At 38.0% G+C, this 16,473-nt stretch overlaps 1 protein-coding gene across 1 annotated transcript; it reads left to right on the top strand.

The window, feature by feature from the left end:
- Positions 1-135: 135 nt before the first annotated feature.
- LOC104625451 (TBC domain-containing protein kinase-like protein) lies at positions 136-11,234 on the top strand (the record flags this gene model as incomplete). The annotated part of the gene is made up of 8 exons (XM_010293076.1): positions 136-185; positions 1,384-1,513; positions 2,370-2,468; positions 3,775-3,837; positions 4,700-4,826; positions 5,392-5,442; positions 7,053-7,136; positions 11,149-11,234. Coding segments are annotated over 8 exons (690 nt in total), but the record flags the coding sequence as incomplete, so codon positions are not given.
- Between the last annotated feature and the right edge of the window lie 5,239 nt (positions 11,235-16,473).

Below are 16,473 nucleotides of genomic sequence, written 5' to 3'. Positions count from 1 at the left end.
TATTAATAGACAATATTAATAATAAATATCAAATATTGATATTATATAATTAATAGTTTTTGTATTCCACTAAATATTTCCACTTGAATTCTAAGCAGCATTCTGATAATGAGGTTTTTTTATTATTCGTTTCAGAGACTGAAGGATGTTGGTGGGGAAGCATTTTATCCATTGCTTGAAGATGAGTAAGTGTGTGTGTAACTTTGTACATATATAAGGGACTGAATTTCGGGTTACTAGTTTTATTTGAGTGGCACACTGCACAGCTAGACAGAGCTGTCTTCCAAAAGCAAACCTCACATGTCCTTGTTTGGCTCTTAAAGTCAACGAGAGATGATAAGCACTCCACACTGGTGAACTTAAGGCCCTGATACCAAACTGAGAATCCTGACCTGTTTGTCTCTTCTGGTAACTGGTGTGGTTGACATGCCTGAGGGATGGGATGCCATCCAGAGGGACCTGGACAAGCTCGAGGCATGGGCCCGTGTGAAACTCATGAGGTTCAACAAGGGCAAGTGCAGGGTCCTGCACCTGGGTCGGTGCAACCCTCAGGGGACGCGAGGCCACCCCTGCCGAGAAGGTCTTGGGGGTGCTGGTGGATGAAAAGCTGGACATGAGCCGTCAATGTGCGCTCACAGCCCAGAAGGCCAACTGTATCCTGGGCCGCATCCAAAGAAGCGTGGCCAGCAGGTCAAGGAAGGTGATTCTACCCCTATACTCCACTCTCACGAGACCCCACCTGGAGTCCTGCGTCCAGCTCTGGAGCCCTCAGCACAGGAAAGACGTAGAGCTGTTGGAACAGGTCCAGAGGAGGGCCACAAAGATGATCAGAGGGATGGAACACCTCTCCGATGAAGACAGGCTGAGAGGATTAGGGTTGTTCAACCTGGAGAAGAGAAGGCTCCAGGGAGACCTTATTGCAGCCTTCCAATACTTAAAGGGGGCTTATAAGAAAGATGGGGACAGACTTTTTAGCAGGGCCTGTAGTGACAGGACAAGGGGTAATGGTTTTAAATGAAGACAGGGCAGATTTAGACTAGATACAAAGAAGACATTTTTCACAGTGAGGGTGGCGAAACACCGGCACAGGTTGCCCAGAGAGGTGGTAGATGCCCCATCCCTGGAACCATTCCAGATCAGGTTGGACGGGGCTCTGAGCAACCTTATGTAATTGAAGATGTTCCTGCTCATTGCAGGGGACTTGGAGTAGATGACCTTAAAAGGTCCCTTCCAACCCAAAGATTCTATGAAATCAACTGCTTGTGCTGAATATTCAAAATTATCCATTTATATTTCTATCTGACTGAGAAGTGCATCACAAAGTACTCATTTTTTTCACAATGATTTGTATTGCTGTTCACTACTACTGTCCTCTTTTTCCAGCCAGTCATCTTTACCTCATTCAAATAGTAGTAATGAGCTGTCTGCAGCTGCTAGTCTTCCTCTGATCATCCGGGAGAGGGACACAGAGTACCAGCTAAATAGAATTGTCCTGTTTGACAGGTTGTTGAAGGTATGGAATCTTTCTGATGCTGGATAATTGGATTTGGTCTGTTAATTAGAGGATTTTTAAAGGACCAGGTAATTGAAAAAGGAAACAGAGATACAACCACAATGGGAAAGGGGGAAAAAAACGCTACAGAAGTATAAGATTGAAAGTAAAACTGTAAGAAATAGGTCTTTTTAATAGTGATTAATATAAAAATAGATTTTAAAGTATGCACATGAAAATAGAGCTGCGAATACCTGTTATTTAATTAAGAAAATACTTCTGCATCCTTTATTTCATAACAGACTAAGCTATTGTAGGTATAAATATGCCTGTAACATTTCTGCATTTCCAAGCAGTAAGGTACTTGAAAACAGTGTCAGTCTTTACTGTAGCAGTGCCATGTTAGAAATACAGGTTTTATACTGAGGGGGGAAAATACCAGTCCCTAATTTACATGTATGCAGGTAGATGGATTTTTGCTTAAGAATGAGAGCACGCTGATGCCCATCATCAAGTGCAGTACTTAGGAAGGTATAAACTAGAAATGTTTAATAAAACAAAGTTGGATGCATAGTATGAAAAGAAACATATAATGAAGAAAAAACTCTTAATAGAAATGTGGATTAATAAATTTGTATGTCCAGCATACACCAAAGCATGTGAATACATTTGTGAGAAGGAGTGGGTATTTTAACATCAAACAGTAGTCGTCCATCCAGGCCTTCCATTTAGGAATTGAATTTACTTGTAAAATTAGCATTCACTGTTCAGACTGACAGCATTTGTACTTTTGGGGAAAGATCATCCCAGGACTGGGATTTGAATTGCTTCAGTTACGTGGTAACATTTTTTTGCTGTTAATCTTTTCTCTTTGAAGGCCTATCCATATAAGAAAAACCAAATTTGGAAAGAAGCCAGGGTTGACATCCCTCCTCTTCTGAGAGGCATAACTTGGGCTGCCCTGTTGGGTGTTGAGGTAAGGGTGGTGGGAGGGCATTTGCAGAAGTTCCAGTACAGACTGGGGAGGGAATGGGATTGACAGGGAGGCTGGACTGGATTTGAAGATTTGGCAGGTAGAATTACTGTAATTTCAAACAAAATGAGTAATGAAATTGTGTGAACAAAGACTATGTTGAGACAAATTTGCTTCTTGTGTCTAATATTATTTGATTTCAGAGAATACATGTAAACTTGACTGCCTTTAATTTTGATTATGGGATGGGAAAATACTACCCATACAGCCAAGTTTTGCTAGATTGTTTAAATACAACTGGTAGTTAACAGATTTTTTTGTTTGTTTTTATTTTTAATATTTTTTGTGAAATGCAGTTAGAATCTTTCTGCTCCAGTCAGCAATACTTGGGCAAAACAGGATGAAACATATCAAATGTATTTTTCTGACTTAGCGATCAATGCACTTTCTCCAAAGACTGGAGAATAAATAAATTAAATATAACTGTTTTGGGCAAGGCCTAGAAAGGAATGTCCCAGAAATGAGGAGGACTTACAGAGATTGCTTGACTATCCAGCTTTTGCATCTACCCTGCTTGCAATCTGCAGTAGTGCAGCAGAGAGGTTCTTACAAGAGAACACATCCCAGGTTATTTAGGATATTTAGCTTAGGACATGATTTGCTGAGTGCTACTGAGTATGACCCATAAAAAGCTGTAAAGGTAAAGAACAACTGCTGCTCAGTGTTGTAGCCTGGGTCTTGGGAGATGAGTCTGTTCTTATGCTTCATTGGCTTACCATCTGTAGCTTGTGGGTAGTGTTTCCCTGTCCCATAATATTAAGATGGGCTTGTTACCATGCCTGACTTGGAATTCATGCAAGGACAGGCTACTTAAGAGTAATGTATATTGGTAATACCAATATTAATTAACAGGCAGCTAGATTCAGTGCCTTTACAGAGACAATGCTGAAAGCCACTTGCCAGTGGCTGAGATAAGCACTGAATTTAAATTGAGAGCATCTCTTGACTTGAAAATGGAAAACTGTAACAAGTACATAGCTTTCTGCATAAAACTGAAAATCACTGAAGACGATACTGAGGAGGTCACAGAAAGGTCTATATGTCCTGAATTATGAAAAAATAAAGATGGTTTTGTTAAAATTCAGCTGTCAGAATTTTCTGTACTTGGGGAATTTGGGGGGGGGGGGAATGTTGCTAACTAAAGCACCTAACAAAAACAGTCAACTTCTGTATATCAGCATGTACACTGTAATGTACACTTACATTAGTAAGGGCTTTCTACATTCAGATATTATTCTTCCACATTTAGGGTGCCATACAAGCAAAATATGATGCCATTGATAAAGACACACCGATTCCTACAGACAGACAAGTAAGACCTCCAGTGTTATCAAATATTGTTACTTAAAGTAATGCAAAGAGCTTTTCCACCAGTCGCAGTCATGTGCCTATTACAGCAGATGTGGCTGATAATATTAAAAGGGTTCCCCTGTCCTCTAACCTTATGCTGTAGCAAGAATCTTGCAAAACAGAAAGGAAGAAGTAGTTTAACTCAAATTATAACGTGGAAAATGAAATCCTCTTTTACTTCAGAATCACTGTTTCTGTAGCAGCAGCGAGGTGTAGTGAACAATATTACTGCTGTATTGTTAAAAGTGCTGTTTTTATCGAATTTTTTTTTGTGCCTGTTGGACCTTGTACCAGATAGTGCTGAGTACCCTGAGATCCTGTAAGGTGAACTGTGCTTCACAGAAGTGCGTTCTTGAGGATTTTGGTTCTCCAGGAAGTCTTGCCACACATAAAAAGACATGACGAACAGCAGCTGTTCCTTTCGACTGGTTAAAGAAATATTTTCCATCAAATTGGGTACACGGTTCTGAGAATCCTGTAAAGCAAAGTGATATTAGCACCTGAAATGAGTCCAAAAGTTGGGTCAGAAAAAAATTATAACTGGAATCTGCTTTCTGCCTTTTTCAAGGGTTAGAACACTTTTAAAAATAGGAATCTGCGGTGGGGTAGGGGCGAAATCTCTGTTTTTAATCTCAGACAGGGCTGTTAGTCCTCTGACCCCTTTCAGTTTTGGTTTTGAGAGTGATGGAGGAAGCAGACTGTTTATGATGATGGTCTAACCTACATTCTCTGGCTGACTTCCACCTCTAGTGTTGCAAGATTGCTGTAGTACTACCTCACTTACCCTGATTTCTCTTTACGTTATATGCTTGGCTGTGGTGCAGATAGAAGTTGATATTCCTCGTTGCCATCAGTATGATGAATTGCTGTCATCACCAGAGGGTCATGCAAAGTTCAGACGTGTGTTGAAGGCCTGGGTTGTTTCCCATCCTGATTTGGTGTATTGGCAAGGTGAGTTTGACTAGCTGGCAAGGTCAAATAATTCACTGAAAAGCCACGGCTGACTTAAAAATACCTCCTCTCTTCCCCCTTCAATGTAAGCTTTTTTTTGAGTGGTTTCCTTTCTATTTATGTTGAAGAATGAACCCATGGGTTATTGCAAATTTAGATCCTACTAGCTTATATTTAATTTGTAATGCAAAATTGCCCCACTTTTTCTTATATATTTACTCTCCTAAAGTTTCAATCACCTTAATTAAAAAAAAAAAGTCTTTGCTTACTGTTCCGTTCCAAGGTAAAACTGCAGAAGGTACTGAGCAAGTTCTTGGGATGGTAAATTGCATATCTTGGAAGCCTTGGCAGAATAATCAATTCATCATTATAGTTCAACAATTTGAAATCCTCTCTGCTTTCATGCATTGATTTCACAGTTGTTCTCAGTATTACATGTGAAGCCTGATATTGTAGTATTATAATCAGTATTAAGTATGCAAATTTTCATGATTAATTAATTTATCTTATGCATTACAATAAATGAGCTCCTTATGCCGTTTCTTTGTGGCTCTTCTCTCTTTAGGTCTTGACTCTCTTTGTGCACCATTTCTGTACTTGAATTTTAACAATGAAGGTGAGTACCTTTTTCTGCTGCGGGTGAAGGGGAAGCACAGTCTGTCATCTGTATCTAGTTGTAGACAGATGCATGTGTGCCCATTTATAGGTGGAAACTTCCTGGAGCTACAAAGGAATTTTAAAGCTCTTGTTGCCACAGGTCAAAAGAAGTGGTTGGTTTTTGAAAAGTGTATGTGGTGTACTGTTGTTCAAGCAGGGGTTCAAACCCTGTGTTTATTGCCAAGTACAGTAATGAAGATATGATTAAAAGTACAAATGTTTCTTGCTTTTCTATAATCAAGGTTTTTTTCTCTAGTACGTGTCTTTTTCAGTGAGGCTGTAGTTCAGCCTTGTTTAATGTGAATGCATTATTTGTTAACCTAACTGTTAACCTGTCAGACTAGCTTTATTCGGAAAAGCTGATGGTGGTTTGAAATGCCTCAAAGCTTATCGGACCAGCTTCGGATATGTGGCCTTTATCTTCTTCAAATGTAATTTGTTCGGAATAGGTCTAGTTCAATCTTGTATTCTCTTGCACCTGGCTTTCTTTATATAAGGTGTGGGGGGGGAAACTAGTTTCTTAGGACCATGACTCCTATTATGCCTACTGTGCACACTAATTTTAACAGGTTTTTCTTGCTTTTGGACATGTTCCTATACAATCTAATTGTAGAACCTGGTTTCCTTCCCATTGAAGCAATGTATGATAGTAGTGAATTGTGTAAAAATTTCTGTTCTGGTTTACGAACTTAACTGTACACATTTGGCTTGGGTGTTTAAAAAGTGGTTTCAATGCTAGAAAAGTTGTAACACACAATTTGTTTATAACATGACCCTCTGTCATATTTGCTATAAATCTGATGTTTTGCTTAGAAACATCCAAAATTATATTTATTGTCTTTGGACAATTTACAACAAACCTAGATTTCTCTTTTATATCTGTGGTCTATCACCATGGCTAAGAATTGTATTAGAATAGATTGTCTAGATTGTCTCTCAGCCAAGTTCCCAGGAATTAATCAAGGGGATAAACACTTAAGTTTTTACCCTCTAATCTCTATTTGCTATGTATGTGAGGAGCCATTGAAAAATTTAAGATGTTTTTGTCCATTTTTTGGCAGTATTTTTAATTATATTCCACTGTTTTTTCTTCTGAATTCTATAGTCTTTAGTCTCTGAGCTGAAGTAAGAGACAAGATGCTAGTCTGATGGAGCATAAACTGAGTGTAAGTTTTATAGGAGAAAACCTAGAAGACTGCAACAATGCAGTTGTCTGAAACTGTGTTCTAAAATTTTATTCATCCATGGACCTTCACTTTTTGATACAAACATCATCATGGCTTTCCAAACATCATCTCATTACTTTGTCACTTAAAAGTATGGAAATAAACTGGGAGCAGATCAGGTCCAGCCAGCTTTATATTGATTACTCAGTGACAGAAGGAGACTTTTTTTAGGAGCTTTTAAAATTCTTTTATGCGGAGTGTGCCCTTTTCATGTGTTTTACAATCATTTTTGTGCATAGATTCATTTAAGTATTTATGCTTCTTATGTGCTTAATAATGAACTTTTTTAGGTGTACTTATGTTTCTACCGCTGTAGTTGCATCCATTTTTCTAATTCTTTCAGCTCTGGCATATGCCTGCATGTCTGCTTTTATCCCCAAGTATTTGTATAACTTCTTTCTGAAGGATAATTCTCATGTTATTCAAGGTAAGTAAATACCTTTAATTTTTTTTTTTGTAGTTCTGACAGAAGTAGAATTATTTCTGGATACACAAATATACTTTTTCCAGTGGTTGTAAAATTGTAACCCAACTAGAATCACACTATAGAAATATCAACCTGTTTCTTTCAAAAGCTTTATTTTTGATAAATAAGGACAACAGCTCTGAAAGAAAAATAGTAAAGAAATAAGTGGGTAAAGATTCGGGCAGCAGAAAAAACCCAGCTGCACACACACAAAAAAAACCCCACCCAAAAAATGCTCTGGGTAATATCCAAGGTAAGAGTCAGTTGATCACGCAAAGTTGTAAAATGAGGAAATAGTCTTTCCAGTGTTAGCTTGTAAAGACCTACTCTTCAGGTGATCAAAATCATGCTGTTACAGGAGCTATTTTGACTATGAGGGAAAATGAAGAGGAACAGTACAAACTAGGGACTCCTCAGAAAATGGAAGTTACAGTATTGAGAGAGTTAGGGATTTGAGGGGGATTTCTTACTGAACGAAGATAATGTTATTGAATACAGGACAGGAGTTGGAGAACTCTGAGGAATCATGTTCCATAGTTCAGTCTTCAACAACTATATAGGTATCTCAGATAAATGAAAACACGGGCTAGGAGCTAAATGTCTGTTCTACTTGAAAATTAATTGTAAATTTCATGGAAACACAAAGAAGGATTTGTCTAGACCTAGAAAGCTACCCTGTCACAATCTGTGTTGGAAAGCTAATTTGTCTTGCAGTTTTTAAACACCAAAAGAAACTGTTTGAAAAGCCATCAGTAGTTTAAAAAAAACAGGTGGTAACGAATGTTTTTAATTGCAAGCAGTTATGAGTCTTCATTGAATACTGGGTTTCAGTATGGCTTGCTGTCCCTGTATATCTTTTAAAGAAATTCTTTTGTATATAACTTGTGAAATGCCTTGACTTAGAAATGGTGTCTGTCATTTGTCTTCAAAAAATTAAAGGAAATTAAGAATGGATCAACAAAAAAAATTCGACGTAAAAGGAGTGACATATTGGATAATAGGGAGAGAGCTAAAATAAGGAGGGAACACAGTGGTAAGGAGAGTTTACATGTCAAAGACAGTGGGTAAGAGCTGTTAGGAATTGAATATATAAAACAATAGTTTGAAAAACTATTCAAGAGAACTTGTTTGCATTCTTCTGTAAAGAAAGAGTGCTTGCTGGGGGGAAAAAAGGGACAGTAAAAGGTCTAAAGATGAAAAGAGTAACTATATTGTATCAGATGCTCCTGTGGAGACAACCACTTTAGACTTCAAGATTAATAGCTTGGTCAAGACTTTTCTCAAGTGGGTATACTCTTGCATAAAATACTACTTTCGCTCTCTAGAGTTCCCTCATGTTATTTCAGAGGGGCTTTACAAAAATATTTATCAGCCAAAGTTAGAAATTAGGATTCTGTGAACCAAAGCAGTCTATGTGTTTCTGAGTTCCTGTGCAACAACTGACATCGTCAAGGACCTGGGGAGACTGGACCTTTTGGGATTATTTCAGTATTCTGATTTAATCCTTTCTAGGGTCATATGTCAAACAATAACGTGTAAATACTGTTTTAAAGGAGAATTCTGTGTAATTTCCCTGCTTTATTGGGTTGGAAGAAAGTGTTAAGGATGATTAACATCCTGCAATTTCAGCTTCTTAGCTTCTATGTGTCTTTCACGTAGGGATGGACAGGAGGAATCTTTCAAACTGCAGAGTTCGACATACATTGTTTCTGAACTTGTCCTATACAATGAACACAGCTGTTTTTTCTAAGCTTATCAGATGTATTTCCTTACATGAAATAGGAAGCAAGAGCAGTTAAAGGGGTTTGGGTATGGAATACCCCACTATGTAAAACAAAAATTCATATAATAAAATTCCAACCAACAGCCATTGGCTGGACCTAAGCAATACGTTTTTGTGAAGATTTGTGTGTTTTCAATAGACCCTTAATTAACCATGTAATCCCATACAGTAATTATATTTCATGAGACTGGCTAGTCAAATAAAGATGGTATTTATCACCCTGTCATATATCTGTAGAGAACCATCATGGGTATGAATCTTCATTTTTAAAATAAATGTGCTTCAGGGAAGCTAATGGTGAAATTGTTTTCATCAGCATATGGCTGAATGTGTAGGAATGTGTAGGATTACTGTTTTGCTGTCCCTGACTTGTGATCACTATCATGTTGTGTGGTATGAATTTAAAGCGTGGATTCAGTTATCTCCATAACTTCTATGTGTGTGAATAATTTTGGCTCAAAACTGAGAAAACATGAGATATGTGAGTTGCCCCAGAGCAGTCTGGCCTTGGTGACACAAAAGTCATTATCAGTCTGTTTACCCACTTAACTCCCCAGCTAGGTGCTGCAAGGGCATCTGTGGCATAATGGAGTTGCAGTATCAGAGGGGGAGGCTGGCGTTCCTAAGGTGCCAGAAACCTCCTAAGAGGTTTAGTGTGCTGTGGCTTTGTCTTTGCAAAGTTGACTGAAGCAAAAGTTGTGAAGTTCTGAAGTAGGCTCAAGAGGTCTTAATTTTTATTGCAACTTACCTTGAGGAATTAAGCATCCTTTCAAGTACAATATGCCGTAGGACTGTGGCTTGTTTCCCTTGTGTTCTTACAGTGAGAGCATTGTTTATCGGTCTTTCTGAGGCAGAATCAGCTTTTACAATTTCTAGTCCAAATAGAATTACTTTACAGAGCGATTGTCCTTAACTTGCTGGGTTAACCAGAGGGGAGCTAACTTGAGTGCAGATAATCAAGATTTAAGTAAGATAGGAGTCTATAAACAACTGAATGTTTAGACCCACTTCTATTCTTAAATAAAGGTGTCTATGCATGGAATTATCCCAGCAGAGCTGCTTCAGTGCTTCTTAGCAGAGGGAATTGGAATTTAATTTTGCCACTTCTGCAATGAAGACAACCTGAGTAATAGGAAGTTATTTGCTCTCACCTGAGAGAGACAGCTAGTCCCTACAGTAGACTTTACGGGAAGCAATGGCAACTCTGGATGGCTACGTTGTGGAGCTGTGTGGACTTGATGTTTGGGGGCTTATATTTGGGGACAGTAGACTGTGGAGCATTGAGATACTGGCATATTCTGATCTGGGAGCTTAAGAGACCTCTGTCGCTTCTTCCCCTTAACTAGCTGTCTGGGCCCTAATTACTCTCTTCTTGGGAGCATGGAGGAAAAGGAATTGCCATCTGTTATGAAATTGCAATGTTATTGCCTCTTCATCTTCCTTCTAACAAAGCATATGACAGCGTGGACAAAATTGGGAGAGGGGCAGAACAGAGAGAGAAAAATCTGTCAGTGTCTGTGTTCTGCTGTCTGCTTCTCTTCCAATTAAAAGCAAGTGTTATTTAGGCAACTTAATTAAATTGTACCCGTCAGCCTAATGTGCCATGTGGAAGATGTAATAAATTCTGTCTTTTACAATAAGTATTTCTCCTTATCTGTTCTGAAAAATACAAATTAAGATGTTACTGATCATGGAAATGGTAACCTTAAAGCCCCATTGCCTTAAAACCTCAACTTCTGGATTACAAGATTTAACTTTGTAGAAAAGAAACCACACAGTATATAATTTAAAGAGTATAAACTTTGTGTATCACTAAAACAGTTTGGCTCTTAAAAATCCTTGCAACAGTCTTGTTCTAATTTGCTTACATCAATATCTTGTGGCTCATACTCATACTGCAAAGTCTATAACTTTGCATGTTTAACACATCTCACAACCTAAGTATGAACCAAGTAAACCATTGTTGAAAATCCAAATTGAGAAGTACTGAGGAAGAGAAATGAAACCTTTCTTCCTCTGTATTGAATGTAATGGTGACAAGGAGGACAGTAGTGGTATTTCCTTGCTGCTTTATCGTATGTTTTTTTTTTTAAAAATAGTGTTCTTCCTTTTCTACAGCTCTATTGTGAGCTAGCAGCATGTGGTGGCTTGCATTTTTGATGATGATCTTGAATTTGCTTATCATTTCAGAATACCTGACGGTGTTTTCCCAGATGATTGCATTCCACGATCCAGAGCTGAGTAACCACCTTAATGAAATTGGTTTTATTCCAGATGTAAGTGCTAAGGGTTCTTATAAATATTGTTCAAAGGAAGTGAAAAAAGGAAAATGAGGGCAACAAGGATGAGATGCTTTTCCAAACTGTTTCAGGAGTAGTTTGACATAAGTGAAACTTTTATATTAAGGGACATTTTTGAGCATGCTGATAAAATGGTAATGTTTTGATTGTTGTTTTACATACCTCAGTCCTTCTCCTTCTCTTGGCATGGTTAATACAATAAAAGTACTGCTGGTCAGTTGTTACAACTTAGAGTCACCTTAAAAGGTGTATGTAATTTTATTTTTTTAAAGTGTGGATTAATATACAAAAATTAACGTGGCCATAAATGACTAGTAGTAAAATTTATGCAAACTAATTAAATGTCGGTGGTTAACACAAGACACATCAATTTGCAAGTAATACAAAAAATATGTGCAAGTGATGGTTAGTCTGTAGGTATGTCAGACCTTGGAAAATGCTTAGCAATCATTTGTTGTCTATCAGAAATATTGAACAAGTGCGTAGCTTGTGTCTTAAGTTTTATGCTCTCCTTGGAAGAACTCTGTAAGATGAAGGAAAATGAAAACCTTGAACACCACCAAAATGTAGTAGAGAGAGAGGGCTATGTTGGAAAAGGCAAAACAAGGCCTTCTTTAGAGCCTCACTTTTACCTGTCACTGTAAATAGTGAAGCTTTTCTCCTTTTTTTAGAAAGGCTTGTCTAGTCCAGAAAACCAAGATAATAGTCTATAAAAATTTTTGTCTGCCTACTACAGCATTATTGAAGTTTATGGCTGATGTTTCTGAAAAGTAGATTGAAGCAAGGCTATAGAGAGAACATTGTTAGTTGATATGGTCTGTATACTTATATATTTGACATTTAGAAATTTGGTAATGACAGGTTGGTTGTAAGAACAGATGATGACTCAGAGGTCAAAATGGAAGGAAACTGAAGTCAGGAGATGTTGATGTAGAAATACAGATTTCATAAATGAGAAATTTATGTGTATTTCTTCTATAAGCAACACAAACCTTATTTTATCAGAAAAGCCTTATCCTTGTTAGGAAATGCTTTAAGTTGAAGCAGCAAGGCCAAGCCTCTGAAAGTCATTTGTTGTACGCAATTCCTGGGTGAATTTGTGTGTCTTTGGGACTGGCAGATACTTATTATCACTGTTCAGAAATACTGTAGTGGAAAAGCAAATACATGCTTTCATTTGTAGAGGTATTTTTAATGTAATAGTTGTTTATGAATGATACAAATTAAGAAGATACTGTGGCATTAGAATGAGCAGAAGAAAAAGCCAGTGTATCGCATTATAAACAGAGGTGTTTGAGAATGCCACATGTGTTGCTGATGACCCACATCTGAAGAGGGCAAGTGGGAGCAAGATGAAGGGAAGATGGGGAGAAGGGAGAACATTAATCTGTAGAAAGCCTAAATATTTGGGTGGATAAAGGGCATTCAGGAGAACCATTTAAGTTCCTGAGGGAGAATCAATTTTGTAGCATTGCTATGTAAATGCACCTGATATGTGTTTGTTAAAGGCTACAGATGACTAAAGCAATTCCTCTGTGTATTTTGTCCAGAATACTAGTTCCCACTGAAGAGTTAGAGATGTAATTTCCCTGACAACTTACAGGTCTCCATTTCTGCTAATAACCTACGTGACAGCTCTGTAGCAACTAATCTTGGGTGTTAGCTGATCTTTCAGCAGCTCCTAGTGTCTGCTTACACAGTTAGAATTCTCCCCTGAAAACTTTCAAGGTGCAAGTCAGATGGAATAGTTTAAAATCGCCTGTTTTGTTACATTTTATTTTTTGTGTTGTCCTAGTCCTTGGACAGGACATAGTCAAATGTGAGCCTTGTCTCTAACCGTTACAGTCTAGAGATGATTAGGTAATGTAGTAAATAATTACAAAACAGGTATATTTAAAAAAAAAATCTTGCATTGAATACGAATGCTAGTTCTAAAATTAACACCAACCTCTGAAGAGCAGTTGTCCTTTCTAAATCATCATGGTTAGTTATGGGTTTTTTTTAAATAAGTAGAGGTTATTCTGCCTTTTAGATTAGTGAGAGGTGATTTTTGTACCTGTAACAAGACAGCACGGGATCCATCAAGGTGAAGGATATGCACTGTAGTAATGAGATCTGAACCAGAGTTTTGTGCTTGAGTACTAATCCTATCAAAGTAAACCCTGATTAATCTTTCATCATGGAAACGCAGGCTCTGCTGCAGGAAAGATTGTGTTTCCTGGCACCTTTCCCATTTGCTTCAGGTCACGTAGCTCTCAGAATATTGAACGCTGCTGAAGCTTGAATAGTTATGAATATTGTTAGCTGATGTGCCTGGATTAAGCACATTGCTGTGGCTATGTGATTTACATGTAAATAGAGGGATATATATGGTGAATCTTACAGTTCTTTGCTCACTCTTCCAGAGTTTGTATCTCCCCCACTCTATATAATGCTTGATAACGTGTTTTATATTTTACTGAATAATTCTGACATCAACAGTAGACCATTTTGAACTGAAGAAAAACAAGGAAGTGTGCTGCATTACTAAAAGGGTAGCTATAGCTATAAAATATTCTAAAGAGCTTTCAGCTGCAAATTATGGAAGCTAGACACAGTTGTCAGCTGGCCATTAACAGAGATGACAAAGTCTGGCTGCAGTTACTTAATATCATTGTGCTGGAGCTGCTGTCATAGGTAGATACCTTAGCTTGGTTTTGGAGATCTGCAGGAGATGTCAGTAATAGGGCTTCATCTAACTGAGAATTAAAAATCCTGTGATTGAAGTACTTCATCTCTGTTCTGTTACACAATTACCAGGTGAATCTGGGGGAGAGGTATCTTGCTGGTGTTTTTATCTTGAGGAAAGTGATCATTCTTCAGATTTTGTGTAGGTGTATATAGGTGGGTAGAATCTAATATTAAAAGTTGGACCCAACCTGCATTCTCCTTGCATCCCAAGTCATCGAAAGATTTTTGTACCTTTCTGTACCATTTAAATATATGATTAATTGTCTAGGCACCATATAGGCTTGAAGCGTTGTGTGTGTTTCAAAGACAGAATAGCAAGGTGGAAGATCAGAAGTTTATAGAATAGACTACTTCAGTTGGAAGGGACCTACAACAGTCATCTAGTCCAACTGCCTGACTAATTCAGGGCTGACCAAAAGTTAAAGCATGTGTTTACAGGCATTGTCCAAATGCCTCTTAAACACTGACAGGCTTGGGGCATTGACCGCCTCTCTGGGAAGCCGGTTCCAGTGTTTGACCAGAAAAAGAAAGAAATCCTTCCTAACGTCCAGTCTAAACCTCTCCTGGTGCAGCTTTGAACCATTCCCGTGTGTCCTATCACTGGATACCAGGGAGAAGAGATCAGAACCTCCCTCTCCACTTCCCCTCCTCAGGAAGCTGTAGAGAGCAAAAAAAATTTTTTCTTAACAAAAGAAAATTAAAACAAAAAGCAGCAGTTGGGAGGTAGCCTTATTAGGACAACTGAGCAAAATAAAATTTTGGTTTATTGTTGGACAACATTGTTTCACACATACATCAAACAGGCTGGAAAAAAAAAAGGGGGGGGGAAATTTAAAAAAACCCAGCAACTTCATAGACAGGAGAAAAACAAACAAAAAACACCAAACAGAAAAACCACCTGGTTATCTTTGGCCTTCCCACCTCATACAAACCACAATCTATGGTACTGCTAAAGTACACACATAAAAAAAGTACTGGAAAGCTCAGAATAAGATTGTAAATTTTTTTTTTTTTCATTTTTGTTTGTTTAAGTTTGGGGTTGTTTTGTTTTTGTTTTGTTTTTTTTATTTTTTTACAAGGTTTTGTTTTAGTCTCTTTTGAGATAATGGTTTGGGCCTGGTCACACCACAAGCAAAGTCAGAGATAGGTAGCAAGAGAGGTATACAGTTCAAAGCCCTCTTTTTGGTCAGATCACTTAAAAATGGCAGACCTCCTAACAATATGTACAAAAATATAAAATGTAAATAAAAATACAAACAAATTTTCCTTTAAAATACTTTTAAGACAGGGCCTTGAAGTTTTGGTGCTGGGGGGGGGAGGGAGCAGTCTGTGGGGGAAGGGAGGGCGTTTTTCTCCCTGCTGGGGGGTGAATTGTTTGGTTTGCTCCTTGAATGGCAGAGCTGCGCCGGGGCCGGGGATCATCTTTCTTGGTAAGCGGGGAGGAAGGAGGCTAGAGGTGGGGAGGGTGTCCCAAGGGTGGAAAGGATTCCTTTTAGCTGAGGATCATTCTTTCACTCTTTGGCCACCTTTCTGTGTAGCTATGTCAAATGGTCTTTTAGTTGAGTAAGTTTGGAAAGAAAGATTGGCTTGCCTAACAGATTTTCAGTATCTTGGATTGTTATTGGACAATTCAATAAGAAAAAGAAATATATGATACCTCTTCTGAATCCTTTCTGTTGTCGTTTAAGCTCATACCTGCCTAAAGTGTGTAGAAAGCAGGTTAGCCTGGCAGGCAAACTATCTTATAACTGTCCATTGCAGGGTTTTTAATGTTCTCCTGAAGCAAATGAGCTAGTTGCTGTTGGAGGTGGAACACTTGCTCACGTTGCCATTGATTGTTGTAGTTCCTGTATTCCTGTAAATGTGACTTTAGCTTTGAGAAGGAAAGACTTCAACATAAAAAGTTTTGAACCCTGGAAATAGTGTGAAATACATGCTATAGCATAGGGGCGTTTTATTATCCATCTATAAATTATTTTTATCATGGTGAAGACATGACAGTTTACCAGTTTAAAATAACACACTGCAGTGAATGTCACATTGTCAGGTAAATATTCTTCTATAAAAGATTCCAAGAATAAGGATTACTCCTACTGTGTTTGTATCTTTAAAACTGTAGGTATTCAACCTTGATAGGTTAGCTCTGTAATTCTATGAGGTGTGGAGGGTGAACTTTCTTAGAGATTTTGGAATTTTGTTACAGGTTTTAGTGTTACATAGATGCTTAATGAACAAGAACTTGTGAAGACTGTTGGCATTTTTGATGTTTTCAAAACTCAAATTTTAAACAATTCATTTTAATTATCCTGCAACCAGGTGCATAGCTTCTCTGTAGCTGCATTATGATGTTCATAAGGTGCACCTAGATCATACAGGACAGCCACTTTATTCTTACAGACTTTTCACAGAGCAAGAAGCTTGTGTGTCCTCTTTAATACTCCCTATGATCCCCACCAACAAACATTAATACTCATTCTCATCTTGC

Source organism: Phaethon lepturus, unplaced genomic scaffold, assembly GCF_000687285.1.
Source record: "Phaethon lepturus isolate BGI_N335 unplaced genomic scaffold, ASM68728v1 scaffold17678, whole genome shotgun sequence".
In the NCBI taxonomy this organism is placed as follows: Eukaryota; Metazoa; Chordata; class Aves; order Phaethontiformes; family Phaethontidae; genus Phaethon; species Phaethon lepturus.
The sequence above is the reverse complement of the archived record's forward strand: the minus strand, read 5'-3'. Positions and strand labels throughout refer to the sequence as shown.